At 36.7% G+C, this 14891-nt stretch overlaps 2 protein-coding genes across 2 annotated transcripts; one reads left to right on the forward strand and one right to left on the reverse strand.

Moving 5' to 3' along the window:
• The first annotated feature begins 1244 nt into the window (after window positions 1-1244).
• On the forward strand, window positions 1245-8689 carry LOC141846240 (26S proteasome non-ATPase regulatory subunit 1 homolog B-like). The gene is made up of 14 exons (XM_074734246.1): window positions 1245-1469; window positions 1907-1970; window positions 2097-2202; window positions 2286-2397; window positions 2474-2642; window positions 4378-4512; window positions 4582-4925; window positions 5034-5169; window positions 5335-5583; window positions 5692-5912; window positions 6133-6391; window positions 6667-6899; window positions 6987-7503; window positions 7925-8689. Exons 1-14 carry the CDS (start codon window positions 1330-1332, stop codon window positions 8258-8260), a joined length of 3021 nt encoding a protein of 1006 aa, XP_074590347.1. The 5' UTR covers window positions 1245-1329; the 3' UTR covers window positions 8261-8689.
• A 1274-nt stretch (window positions 8690-9963) lies between these two features.
• Window positions 9964-14048, reverse strand: LOC141846020 (serine/threonine protein phosphatase 2A 57 kDa regulatory subunit B' theta isoform-like). The gene is made up of 3 exons (XM_074734002.1): window positions 13916-14048; window positions 12154-13789; window positions 9964-10697 (listed from the first exon to the last, which is right to left on the reverse strand). Exons 2-3 carry the CDS (start codon window positions 13354-13356, stop codon window positions 10383-10385), a joined length of 1518 nt encoding a protein of 505 aa, XP_074590103.1. The 5' UTR covers window positions 13357-13789; window positions 13916-14048; the 3' UTR covers window positions 9964-10382.
• Between the last annotated feature and the right edge of the window lie 843 nt (window positions 14049-14891).

Below are 14891 nucleotides of genomic sequence, written 5' to 3' on the forward strand. Positions count from 1 at the left end.
ATTCATTCAAATTGAATATGTAATTAATAGTCTGTCCAATATTCACTACAGCATTAGATAAAATTAAAAATGACATATTGATAGTACTTATATTTATATTTGATGTAATAGATATATATATATGTCTCTAATTATGAATCTATAGATTCCATCATAAATGAGAGCACATCGTTAGAAATTGGATCTTTCCTTGTATTAATACATTCATAAATTAATCATATTGCGAACAAAAAATTCTATTACACTAACCGAGTAGAGGAAGCCAATAGACAAGAAAGTCCATATGCATAAAAAATAATTGATAATGCTAATCTATAAATAAGAAAAAGAATTCTAAAGATTGATAGAAAAAACATAAATGTTGTTCGATTGATCAGAGCAAAAAACTTCATCTTTGGATTTTAGATATCATTGGTGCTATGATAGAATTGTTTAAAGTAAAAAAATAATTAGGCTAAACAAGAAGATGTCGTCGGCAATAAGATTGGTAAAAACATGAACAAGAGTTTAAAAGTTATTGTGATGCTAGTGCTTTAAAGTTTTTTTTTTCTTTTGGTAATGCTTGAAATTTTGGATATGTTGGAATAGTAGTTTTCAAATTTCAGTGCGTGAAACTAGAAGATGTGAGTGCTGAGCGAAAATAAAAACAGAGATGCTTTGTAGTCGAAGCTAGTTGGAAGGAACATTTGTGTTCGGGAGCTGCCGCGTCATGATTGTAGACCATCAGAAACAGACATGCTCTCTGACATTAGGAGATGGCGTGGTGTTTAGATTTTTTTCTATTCACCTTTTAATGAAAAAGATGAACCATCATGCCGTACGCCGATTTTGATTTCGACATATATCACTTTTTCTCGAAGAAAATACACATATACACTTTTTCTTTTTTTATAAAAAAGTGAAATTTATCATTCCCAACAATCCTACATGGTCGATTTCATAATTATATATAAAAAGATAAATCAAAAAATTACAGTTAATCAGGATGAAAAAAAATATTGTTCCACGAAAACACACATACACGTACACATACAAAGTGATTTGGATTTAACTTTTGGTTTGGACGTTCATGAAAGAATGACGAGGGGCAAAATGGGAAATGAGTATGCTATGTTGGAATTTCCAGAGTCTGATTTGGGTAATACCGAAAGTTAGTTAAGGCGGAACCGCAAAATGGCGGAATATTTTGGCATCTTATTGAGAGCAAATGAACAGCTCTCGTTTTTAGGTTGCCGAGTCTCCAAGTAAAAGGAATTCGTCTCCCTTCCGCCGGCGATCGACGACGGAACCGGCGTCCCCGCGGCGACTAGCGATTGAAATAATCTGGAGATGGCGATTGTGAGCTCCGCGAGCGGCGTTATCGCGATGCTTCACGAACCGCACCCGGAGCTGAAGCTTCACGCCCTCGACAAGCTCAACTCCCTCGTCCACCTTTTCTGGCCCGAGATCTCCACCAGCGTCCCCACCATGTGAAACCCTTCGCTCTAATTTTTCTCTCATTCTGCCTTTTATTCTTGATTTGCTCTTTTCCTCGTTTGGGTTAGCGCTTTTGTATGGCTTGCAGATTTGGTGTTTCCGTCAAGGTTTCTCCTTTCTTTGTTTTTTGAATTTGGGTACCTTGAATTTTGTGAATCTTTAGAAAGTCATAGGAGGGTGTGATCGGGAAAAGTGCTATGAGGGTTTTCAAAAATATGAGTTTTGTTTGTATGACAATGGGTTGAAGTTTGGACTTTGGTTTTAATGTGTTTTCTAAGATGAGAACATGCTTATGAATCGTATTTGAGCTTGGAAGTGGGTTATCGTTATGCGACGTCAAGGATAGTTGTCCAGAAATAATTCCATAACATGGTTTCGTTTCTTTCGTGCTTATGTTTCCGACAGTATCACTCAGTCTCATATTTTACAGTGAAAGTTTATATGAAGACGAGGAGTTTGATCAAAGGCAACTTGCTGCATTGGTGGTATCTAAGGTGATGCTTTGCTTTCTTTTTCTTTTTGACAAATTAAATTTTTGTATCAAGTATTTGTTGCTACTTGACTTTGAATTGCCATTTCGTTTCCGATATTAGATGTTCTTATTTGGTTCTACTGGCCAGGTCTTCTACTATCTCGGAGAGTTTAATGACTCATTGTCTTACGCTCTCGGTGCTGGACCCCTATTTGATGTATCAGAAGGCTCTGATTATGCTCATACTCTATTAGGTATGCGACTCTAGCCAATTGATTCGATTGCATTTTTCTCTTCCAATTGTTGTCTGTTCTGATTCATTTTGTTGTTTTTTTAGCCAAAGCACTAGATGAATATGCCACTCTTAAGTCTAAAGCAACAAAAACAAATGAAGGTGAGTCACAAATGGATCCAAGGTTGGAGGCAATAGTAGAAAGACTGCTGGACAAGTATGTTAAGAAATTTTGGTTTTCAATATCTATTTATTACTGTCTATGAAAGTATCAACATATTTTGTTGATTCAGGTGCATTTCAGATGGTAAATACCAGCAAGCCATGGGGATGTCCATTGAATGTAGGAGATTAGATAAGCTCGAAGAAGCAATTAGTCGAAGTGACAATATTCATGGTGCACTTTCATATTGCATAACACTTTCCCATTCATTTGTCAATCACAGAGAATACCGGTGTGAGGTAATGCTATCCTTGTCAGTTAACTTTCCAATAAGCTTATTCATGTATCTGTAATAGCATATCTAGGTTGAATCTGATGCTATATTTGTGCTGAGTATTGAATCTGTTGCATTTTTTGTGTAGAAAATAAAAATAAAAAATGGCATTCCGCGGAGTAACCTTGTGTAGCACTAATAGATGATAAGATGAGAATAAAATGGATTGAGATGGTATGGACGGTCAAAAAATGTTAATAGATTCTATAATTAGATGAGTTGGCATTGATAGAGTTGAAGGGGTAAGTGGTCGAGGGAGATCAAAGAAATTTATAAATGTAATATAAAAGTTATCTGATACATCTGAATATCATTGGTGATGTTAATGTAGTCTTGCATTGAGCTCAATCTAGGGATAAATTCTTTTATCTATGATAATAAAAAAATATACAGTTTTATTGCTATGAATTTTCAGAAAAGGTAGTATACAATTAAGTATATGCAGATTCAAAGCAACAAAACATGTGCAGATTTTATCAGTGATGTTGCATTGAGTTTAATGGGGGCATATAGCCAGCCTCATATAGGTGGGACAAACACAGATTGGCGATGATAGTAATAGTATACGGATATTTATGTACAGATATAAACTAACAAACATGGCTGCTTCATCAACATTTGGCGTTTTCCTAATTTTTAACCTGTTTACTTAAGTGTATGTGCTATCTTTTCCTCAAAAAAGCTTGTTGGCGATATTGGTTATTCAATAATCACCAGATCTTCATAGTGAAGGTGCTAAGTCATCTTATATTAAGAGAAAGGGAAAATTGTGAGCTCGTATGGGAGATATTCTCATGATGATATGTCTTATTGAAACCATTTAAAAAAAAAAGAGTTCATATGCAGGACTACAACGGAAATTCCATGCAATTGAAATAATTTATAATTCTGAGAAACCACCCATGTGATGATGGTATGATTTAATCCTTGTGATTCTGGTAGATCTAGAAAAGTATATTTTATATTGTAAGACATGTTTATGTTTGATCAAGAAATTTTAAAAAATTGTGCAATCTTTTTCTGTGTGCATTTACAAGTACTTGGCTTGATACAGGGATAATTTTAGTGGAGGAGATTTGTAGGAACTTGCATTAACATTATAGTCACACAGTACATATGAACTTAACTACATTTAATATGGTTGTTTTTAATGAATTTATAGCATCCTAGGAGCATGTTCTGATCCATAATGTTTCTTATTGGTCCTTTTCTTGGATTGTGAAATGAAAATCTTGTAGAAAATTTTATGATATTGTTTCCAGTGTGAAAATATAATTGGAAGCTTGTTCAATCTACTTGGATTGAGTTCATATTTGGGTAGTGTAGAAAACATGCACGACAGTTTCTGGTGTGTAATTTTGATAGATTGGTTAGTTATAAAATATGCTAACATCTTTTATCATTGAGTGTAATGTTTAACCTGCATGGTGGCATGAACTAGGCTGACATCCTCACTGCAACAAATATGTGGCCTGTGCTTCAACATGGATGCATGTGCCTTTTTTCATTCATTTGCACAAGAAAAATACTTGGAGTTCATAATTCTGTTAGGGAAATCTTTGTGTGTGTGTGTGGCCTGAACACTAACTCTGATTTATTGTACAATAAAAATTGAGATCCGTTTTTCATATTGGGTGAGAATGCATTGCTTAAGTTGACATGTGACAAGTTATCTAATTGCTTGTGTTTTAACATTCCAGGTTCTTCGTCTACTTGTCAAAATATATCAGAGGCTGGATTCTCCTGATTATTTAAGCATTTGCCAATGTCTCATGTTTTTGAATGAACCCAAAACTGTTGCAACCATTTTAGACAGGTTGCTATCTGGGAACAAGGTATTTAGTTATATTTTTCTTTTTGTGCTTACTGGCAATTCTGTCATTTTGATTTATTTTCCTGTGTAGGAGGATGCACTTCTTGCATTTCAGATAGCTTTCAATCTTGTGGAAAATGAGCATCAAGCCTTCCTATTAAAGGTTGTCAATCAGTTATCAGGCTTCACATCTCAAGCAATTGAACATGTGAACCCTGATCAAGTATCATCAACTCCAAATTCACAGAACGGGAATGCCAGTGTTGATGCAGAGGATGTTCACATATCTGAAGAATCTCATGCTGCTAATGAGATTGCAGAAAATACCACTGAAGTGGTCACTACACAGAATGAGAGGCATATGAAGATAAAAGGGATTTTATCTGGAGAAACATCAATTCAGTTGACTCTACAGTTCTTATATAGTCAGAATAGGTAACACATAACATCTTTCGTAATTGGCTGGCAAGTCATTATCTTTATTCATATGTATTTTACTATGACATTCACATGCAAATTAATATTCTTGTGTCTTTATCATAGGTCTGACCTTTTGATTCTTAAGACAATAAAGCAGTCAGTGGAAATGAGAAATAGTGTGTGCCACAGTGCAACAATATGTGCCAATGCAATAATGCATGCTGGAACAACCGTCGACACTTTTCTTAGAGAAAATCTGGTATGAGTATATATTAGTGTATGCCATAGAAATTCCTTGGTTTCTTCTCCTTGATCTATCTTTTTCAATTGTCATGTTGTTTGATTAAAGAAAATTCCAGTAGAATTTGTCTATATGTTTCTGCATTTAATTTAAGTTTCAATTTTCTTGATTCACTGTTGGCAGGAATGGCTTAGCAGAGCAACAAACTGGGCCAAGTTCAGTGCTACCGCTGGACTAGGGGTTATCCACAGAGGTCATCTTCAGCAAGGAAGGTCCCTGATGGCACCATATTTACCTCAAAGTGGTGCTGTTGGTGGTGGTAGTCCTTATTCTGAAGGTGGGGCACTTTATGCGTTGGGATTGATTCATGCTAACCATGGAGAAGGCATCAAGCAATTTCTTCGTGAAAGCCTACAGAATACTAATGCCGAGGTGCCTTTTATTTGTAAAACTCCCCAAACACTGAATTCGAATTTCACTCATGCAAGCATCAAACTTATTAACCTGGTCTCATTTGATATGTTGATATATATTTTACAGGTTATCCAGCATGGAGCTTGCTTAGGTCTTGGATTGGCAGCTTTAGGAACAGGAGATGAGGAAATATATGAAGATGTCAAAAATGTGCTCTATACAGATAGTGCTGTGGCTGGTGAAGCTGCTGGCATTAGTATGGGGTTGCTCATGGTTGGGACTGCAAGTGAGAAGGCTAGTGAAATGCTTGCATATGCACATGATACACAACATGAAAAAATCATTCGGTAAGTATGGTTTTTGTATTTTCCTAAATGGACTGATATGGAATGTCTGACTAGTTCATCTATTTCTTTTTGGTACCCTCTACACTCCATTTTTTTTTTTTGAATCTTAATTCTTCTAAGATATGTCATCTTTATGTTCTTGAGTCTTAAACTAGAAATCCTTTTTTAATTACATCCACTAATTAAGAAGCCATATATTGATCTGTATTCTTCTTTACAGGGGCTTATCTCTTGGAATTGCTTTGACAGTTTATGGAAGGGAAGAGGAGGCGGATTTTTTAATTGAGCAAATGACAAGAGATCAAGATCCTATACTTCGTTATGGTGGCATGTATGCTTTGGCTTTAGCCTATAGGGGAACAGCAAACAACAAGGCCATCCATCAGTTGCTTCATTTTGCTGTCTCAGATGTAAGCGATGATGTCCGAAGGACAGCTGTTCTAGCCCTTGGATTTGTCTTGTACTCTGAACCCGAACAGGTAAGTTATTTTGAATTTGTCTATATGGATGCCCTAAGTCTTAATAAATCTTGAATATGAAGATATTAGTCCTCGCTCATCCAATTTAATTATGATGCTGTGTTGCAAACTTATCTCCTGTCGTGGTCTTCTCCTTCACCCTCATTTATTACCCATCGGTGGTTATAGCAACCCCTGTGCTTATAGTAATTTCAGCCAACCTGAGTCAATATTCCCCAAATCAGTTGTTTTTACCTTATTGTATTAGTTTTTACAGTACTTTTCGGATGATGCAGACCCCCAGAATTGTTTCCTTGCTGTCCGAGTCTTACAATCCTCATGTTCGTTATGGTGCGGCTCTAGCAGTGGGCATTTCCTGTGCTGGTACTGGTTTGAGTGAGGCCATTTCATTGCTTGAGCCTCTAACATCCGATGTCGTGGATTTTGTCCGCCAAGGAGCCCTCATAGCTATGGCCATGGTTATGATCCAAACCAATGAATCCTGTGACTCTCGTGTTGGAACATTCAGGTACTGGTTGACATTCTAATTTAGGCTTGTGATAAAGCTGATGATAATTTCCTTTCTATATGTTGTATATCTTCTTGATATTTGTAGGCGGCAATTAGAGAAAATAATTCTAGATAAGCATGAAGATACGATGAGCAAGATGGGTGCAATATTGGCTTCTGGAATTCTTGATGCTGGTGGTAGGAATGTAACCATTAGACTGCTGTCTAAAACAAAGCATGACAAAATCACAGCTGTTGTTGGGCTTGCAGTTTTTAGCCAGTTTTGGTATTGGTATCCCCTTCTCTACTTCATCAGCCTCGCTTTCTCTCCGACTGCCTTTATTGGACTTAACTATGATCTGAAAGTTCCACAATTTGAGTTCTTATCAAATGCAAAGCCTTCCCTTTTTGAGTACCCTCGCTCAACCACACCTCCTACCTCAATTTCTGCAGTCAAGATTCCTACTGCTGTTCTGTCAACAGCAGCTAAAGTAAAATCAAGAGTGAAAAAAGATGCCGAACATAAAGGCACTCTGGAGAAGCTTTCAAGTGACGATGCATCAAGTCCTTCAGTTTCTACTAAGTCTGGTAAATCTATTGGGAAAGATGCTGATGCAATGCAGGTAATGTCTGTGATCATTTTTCAGTTATTCTAAGCATATTATTAGAATGGTAGTGTCTGTCTTTATGTTGTTAATACAACAAAATAAAGCCTCATTCTGTTGGAACCCTTCAAAATTTATTATCAATTTTAAAACTTTAATACAAAGCTTCTTGGTTTTTTGTTGAATAAATTCCCATAGGTTTATGCTTTTTGTATTCAGATCAAATCACGAAAAATAGTCTACATTAGAAGGCAGTTCAGTTTCTGAAACAGTTGACTTCTTTTGTTGGGAATCTCTTTCAGAACAATTGTCTACCACGAGTTTAAATTTATGGGATCTTTTGAGTTCCCTGTCTTTTGGAATCAAATAAGCTAGTTTCTGATTCTTCCAAGAGGAAGAACAAGTATAAGCTGATCAAATTTGTGTTTTTCCTTTTCAGGTGGATACTGCTTTGGAAAAGAAAGTGGAGCCTGAACTGTCTTACGGGATTTTGACGAATCCAGCGAGGGTTGTCCCTGCCCAAGAGAAACACATCAGATTCCTTGAGGGAACCCGATATGTTCCCATCAAGTTAGCACCCTCCGGATTTGTGCTTTTGAAGGATTTGCAGCCATCCGAAGTGGAGGTACTCGCCCTTTCTGACACACCAATGACGGCGCCACCCAATGCAGCAGGAACTGGAGCAACTTCAACCGGGCAACAGGTATCAGGTTCTTCAGCGATGGCAGTAGACGACGAGCCTCAGCCTCCCCAAGCATTCGAGTACAGTGGTTGATCAACCTATGACCATTTTCGAAACCTTAATTTGCTTTCTCTGCGTATCAAGGTGGTGTGCGTTCCTGTTAAGATTGCTTGCTATGAATCCAGTAGATGGGCGTTACTTCATTGAAGGGAAAGAAGATGGGCGAATAACTACTGAAATGCCCCTTGATCTATCTTCCTCAACTGTGTCATCGTTGTCATCGAGTGAGTAGCACCACTTGATTGATCTGTGATCAACAACATTGCCTGTGAGTTGCCCATGGCCATTGCACTTGTGAGCAGAAGAATGGTGCTCTGAAGCAGCAGTGGCAATGCTAAGAAGACAGGTAATGAATTTGTTTGTGTTTGTTTTAGGCTGAAGTGATTTTAAGGGAAAAGAGACGCTATGCATGCTTCACTACTTACCTTCCTTGCCATTACATATCAAAGCATGATTCGATATTGCCGATGCTAAGTAGTTAGGACAAATGATGAAGATGACAATGGCAACATGAAAGTCACCCACACTAACATGCTACAATTATCATGTTTTCACCAATATTTTTCTCTTGTTGTTTTAGGATATCTTAAACCCTATCCCAATGCATTAATAACAGAAAGACAATCCTAACTATTTAGATGCAAGCTCAAACATAATTATTTGGCAATCCATGGCTTGGAAAGGTCTATGTGCTCTCCAAGTCTCAAGAAACTTCTCAATTTGATATATAAGACATTCTCCTATTCGTAAGTCCCTAACAAATAAGTTATATTTAGAGATGGGAGCACAAGATAAAAACACCTATAAGAATTTTCAATGCCCCCTTGCCATACTCCTTTTATACAAGAATGTTGAGCATTGTATTGTGTGGGTGCAAGTACATTAACTAGCAAAGGATCACAAAAAGATCAAAACCTAAGTCCAACCTTGAAGTAGAATACTTGATTTGTCGAAGGGAGAGTGGTGGTTTAGTCACAACAAGATTTAAAGCCACTATAACTAACCATGTATAAAAAAGCATTTGCTAAATTTGACAATCCATGATGTTTGTAAGTTCCAATTCAATTATGTTTCCGACGAGGTTGTAAGTGATTGACACATTGAATCCAAAAGTCATCGATGAGTTGCCATTGGGTCGTGAAAGAATAGACGAGAAGCAATTTCCTCCCTCCTTATTTGCTCAAGTGGATATAACTCACGAGACATATCATTAGAAGTATGGATACAACATTTGACCCCTATGGGATACACTAAGCCCTCTCAAATAATCTAGGCATAGGTAGAATATGTATGTCAAAGAGACCGACAAATAAACGCAAAGCTATTCGATTGCGGCCATCTTGTTATGGCAAGCGAAGAATAAGTTAGAGAAGTCATTGCATATACGAGTTTTGTTATGCCAACACCTTTAGAAAAGAGGATATTTGGTTTGCTAAATAGATTTTCAAGTAAATGACATTTCAATTAACTCAATTTTAAAATCGAAAGATAATTATGAATTTTTTTTTATTAATTTTCAAAATCACAGAAAATCTTAAACTGTCAAAGTAATTACATTTCGAATTTATAACTCATTTGTTGACGTTTGTGACGGTAATACTGCATTACTTGAGAATCGTTGATAATCTAAATCAAACATTGATAATCTTAGACAGATAACGAAGGTTATCAACGATAACCCCCAACCAAACACTCGCAAAAAGTTTGACAAAAAATAGACAGAGCAGCATGTCAACATACAAAGCACTGATCAGATCTTTTTTCTTTCTAAATAACAGTAATAAAGGTTTATTCAATCAAAAAAACTAAACACAAGGAATAACATACTGAGAGAAAACATTAAGTGGGTCAAGTAAGGTGCAAACTTCACTACCAACACACTTTATATTGTCAACCAAAAAGGATTAAATCTAGCTAGTTTGTGGTATTTGTGGAATAACAGTTGTGTGAGTTTCCCCCCATGCACTCTACTGGAAATGTCTGATGGGTGCAATTCATGCTCACCCTCAATCCAGAAACAGAGGATGAGGAAATGGCCATCAACAACCACATCATGACCCATAATCTCTTCACTTGATCACGGATGCTGAGCTACTACATCAAGATGTAACAACGAGAAGAAACTGAATGAGACACACCATGCCATGTGGAATAACTATGCCGCGCTGCTGGCTTTAGAAGCAGCAATGTCTTCAAGACGCTTCCATGCTACTTCGCGTTTGGATATTATTTCTTTGTGTCGAGCTTCATCTTCCTGGAATTTCTTCAAACACTCTGCAACCAGCTGAGGATCGTGGTCGGAGAAAATCTTGCAAACGTTTATTGTCAAGCTCTGCACGGCTGGGTTCCAGTGACTCTTTGAGTTTCTCTCCAATGCAGGAAAAATGTCAGGTAGTATAACCTTGCTATTCTGTTTGATCAAGGTTTCAATATGATCATTATTCCAAAGGAACAATGCTCTTTCGGCCACCTGCATAAGAGCATAGGAACAAAAATGATCCAAATCTAATCATAAGCCAATGACCAACTCAACTAAAAACCAAAGAGTTTCCAGCTGAAATTTAAAAAAAAAAAAAACTCAACTAACAATTCAGGGACCATAATATGCTTGATAAGCAAGACAACTATTGTACTGAGGTTTAGAGAAATTAGGAGTGTCTAATGATTATATGATTGCGATAAAAAAGATATGCATACTGCTAGGAGTGTCCATTATTTGATTCAAACCAAAACACTAAACTGAACTGTAAATCTAAACACTTGTTATCCCTTTTAAGATTTGAGGCCAGGTGATTTGAGCTCAAACACTTGTTATCCCTTTAACATTCCGTGGCCTGCTCTTCACCATACCTATCATATTGATTGTTAAGGGTCAACTTAATAGATGAGTTTAGACATTTGTTGGAGCATGCCATGTGTAGGGCCAACTAGGGAAAATCTATGAAAGGGGTCATGGTGTGGAGCCAATTGAATACTTAGTGAAGTTGTGGTGGGTCTATCCAATTGGAAGTTATTGTTATGGATTTTCTCTCCCCTAAGCTTAGAAACTTCACTCTCCTCAATCCTCCCAAAAGTCACTTTCCCATACCCTAAGAAGGCTTTATAAACCTTCAAATCTGCATTCACACTGCCTACCTTACTGATATCATCTCAGTCGTTTCATGCTAGCTAGGGTTATGGCATCAACCACTCATCATGGATCATTGATGTGAGCCAGCAAGTGTCAATAAATATGATAATGTTGCTTTGTACAAATGAAAACTAAAGAAGAAATTTGCAACAATTCATTCACTTAACATTACTCACTATAGGTGGCAAGGAATTGATTGAAATCACTTCCCGAATCTCTTTCATGAAACTCATGACACGATTAAGCAAATTCAACCTTTGGAACCCCCTATAGACTACATACAGGCTTAACAAAAAGTATAAATCAATTTAAGCCTTCAACAAATAGAATGAATCTAAATGATATCAAATAAGTAAAATTATCTGACATAAAATTTCTTCTCTATGTATCTAGCAATAAGATCATAAAAAATCATTCTAATGCATAGTGAGAGTTGATTTAAAGACGCAGATATTAACTTTAAACATGCTCCAGTTTATCTTGACTAATCAATAGACAAAAGACAAGAATGACCACTATAATATATATTCAAAGATATTATTCCATACCCAAAGTAACACGTAAGCTGACACAACCACCACCTCAGTTGACACTATGATGTATGCTACAATAAGAAATACAATTATGTCGAAAAGCTAAATATGGGGATTGAGGTTTCAATAGAACAATGGCCAAATCATTCAAATTACCATTAACATGGAAGAAGAAAAGACATCCCAAGAAAAATATGGAACGAAGCACGAGGTCCCGTAGAGCATAAAGTGGAATTAAAACTGAAGGTTGAGAGGAATTTTACCTGAAAGTGAGAACTACTCAAGCAGCGAGCAATCCGCTGAAACAGTGGAACCATACATCTCTGAAAATCTGCAGGCTGAGTGGCTTCTAGGACTTCTTCTAACTCCCCTAGGAACATTACTTCTTTCGAACTATTTGTAAGAGGCCAGTATTTTAACAACCCATGTATGACAGTATCTGCAAGTTTGCAATCCTTTTCAATGAATTGAGTTATGCAATATGACAGCTGCTGATGATACATAGGCATGCATCGTGGTTTGTGAAGTGGGATTAATGCACGTACAAGAAACAACTTATGCTCTTCCTTTAGTGGCAAAGCAAAGCCACTGACAATACTTCCTAAAATCTCCAACAGCTCAGCAATTCCATTGTGCTTTTCTGTCTCAAAGATAAATCGATAAAAGATGTTGTTAATAGCCTTCCTAATAAATGGGCGGTGCACCATAAATTTCCCATATATACGATGAAGTATGGTCTTTAGATACTCCCTCTCTCTTGGGTCTTCAGAATCAAAAAGATCAAGCAGCTTGAGAACAAAGGAATGGTCTATATACCTCTTTGCCAACTTAGCATCAGTCTCTGGAGAAGCAACAAATCGTAGAAAGAATTCATAGATGATTTGCAAGTGCGGCCATGCATGGTTCATCACAGGTTCTTCCTCATCTCCATCAACTTTTTCTAGAATCATGTTCTCTCGAGGTGGGGAAGTTAAGGTCCTGAACAAGTTGATGGACACCATCTTTGTAATCTCTTGCATCACAGTCTCAGGAAACTTCCCGCTTGCAGAAACTACATAATCAACAAGCTCTAGTAGAGTCTGTTGCTTTACGTCTTTCTCCTTCAGATTTTTTGTTGGGTCAGTAAAATCAAAAACCACACAGCAAAGGTCCAATTTTCTCACTAGTAAGCTCTGTTTCTCAGCGTTAGAAACATCTTTAAAGCTCGGTAATGCTTCATAGACTGGGGGTATATAATTTCCATTCATCTTTGAATTAACAGTTGAAGGATGCATTAGATTATTCAATTCAGGAGGCGATCCAGAAACCTGACTGTTCAAATGAGTGATCCTACTTGTTTGTAGATCTCCACTCCTAGCACTACTTGAAGAAGAAGATGATGGCACTGAAGCAGCGCCACCAACTGAATCCCGACCATCAGACTTTGATGGCTTTCGAGGGAGCCGGTTAAGGATCTGCTTAATCATGCTTACATGCAGACAACGGAATTTTAATTGAATAAAGGTGCAGATGATGTAAGGGTGTATTCCAGGAGAAGATCTCTCGGTAAATAAGACTTTTTTTGTCTTTTGGAGGCTCCTTGGAAAGTTCTGCGATCAGATAAAAAACCGTGGTTCATCTGAACACATTTTCTTCACAAGAAATCCGCAAGCAGGAGGAGAAATCCCAATCCAAAGATCCTATATGAAGGGTGGGTAGATCGGGGGAAACAACTCTGAAAATTCTACCACATTCCTAAAAAAATAATCAAATTTTCGTGTTATCCGCGATTAAGCAACACCACTCCATCCCCAAAATCAGCATCAAAGGATGAATCTTCGAAGAGGGATAATAATTTCTTCCCCCGTTCCACCAGTTTAGCATCGAGCGATTCGGACGGCGCCACGATCGGCCAGAGATCTGGATTAATCAAGAAACAAATTTTCCACAAGAATCGATCGATAGCGGCATTCCCAATTACAAACACAGACAGCAAAAATTAAAAAAAAAAACACCTTTTGATTGTTTTCTGGGGGAAAAAATTACCTCATTGCCTCACCAGCGTCGTCTCCTACGCCTTCCATTGCAAGAAGAAGAAGAAGAATGAGGAGGAGGAAGAGGAAGAAGAACAAGAAGCAGAGAACGTGAGAGAGGGGAAGGAAATGATGAAGCTGGGGGACGAGCGACGGCAAACGACGAAAGGAGGAAAAAGGAAGAGAGGACATTCTCGATTTCTAATCCGAGAAATTTAATTTAATTATTTCTTTCGTACAAAAAAGATAAAGAAAAGCCCAAAACGTGGGCCTCTTAATTGGGTCCCCCTGCAGACAAAAGCGATGAACTATTGGGGCCCATTAATTTACCTTCATTTCCACGACAATAGGGCTGGGTTAATTAATGGGTAGAACGAGAACATTGATAGCTTTCACATTTTCTAGGATCTCTTTTATGTGCTACGTGGTGTTAATTATCATCAAAACAAAATTCTATATTAAAAAAATATTTAAAAAGTATATTTTTAAAAATATTTATTTATTTGAATAATATTATAATAATTTTGATCAAAATTATTTTATAATATATAACTCTCTACTTAATTTTGTTCAAATTACTTTAAAATTAATTAAAATAACTTTAATATTTATCAAAATAAAGTTATTATTGTTGTATTAGTTTGGAATAAAATTACTACAATACCAAGCAATTTTAATTAAAATTATTATTGTTGAAATACAGTTATTTTTAATTATTATAATTTTATTTTATTGTTTAAATATAATATATTATAAAAGAAGGTCATATTTTAATGATTTAAAAAATATTGATAATTTTAATTATTTTTCTTATCCTCCATCTTTTATCCCTAATCCCTTTTTCTCCCGGTCACATGCACTGCACGTGCCCTCCAAAATGCCTAATAAAAGGAGAAAAAAAAGGTGGGAAGCCCTTTTTGACTTAACTAGGAGTAAGAAAATATTTTCTTTCACGCCCTATAAAATGGATTTTCAAGCTTATTTTAAAA

The sequence above is a fragment of the Curcuma longa genome, chromosome 15 (assembly GCF_044706935.1).
Source record: "Curcuma longa cultivar G26 ecotype Majalengka, Jawa Barat chromosome 15, ITB_CL_G26_1.1, whole genome shotgun sequence".
In the NCBI taxonomy this organism is placed as follows: domain Eukaryota; kingdom Viridiplantae; phylum Streptophyta; class Magnoliopsida; order Zingiberales; family Zingiberaceae; genus Curcuma; species Curcuma longa.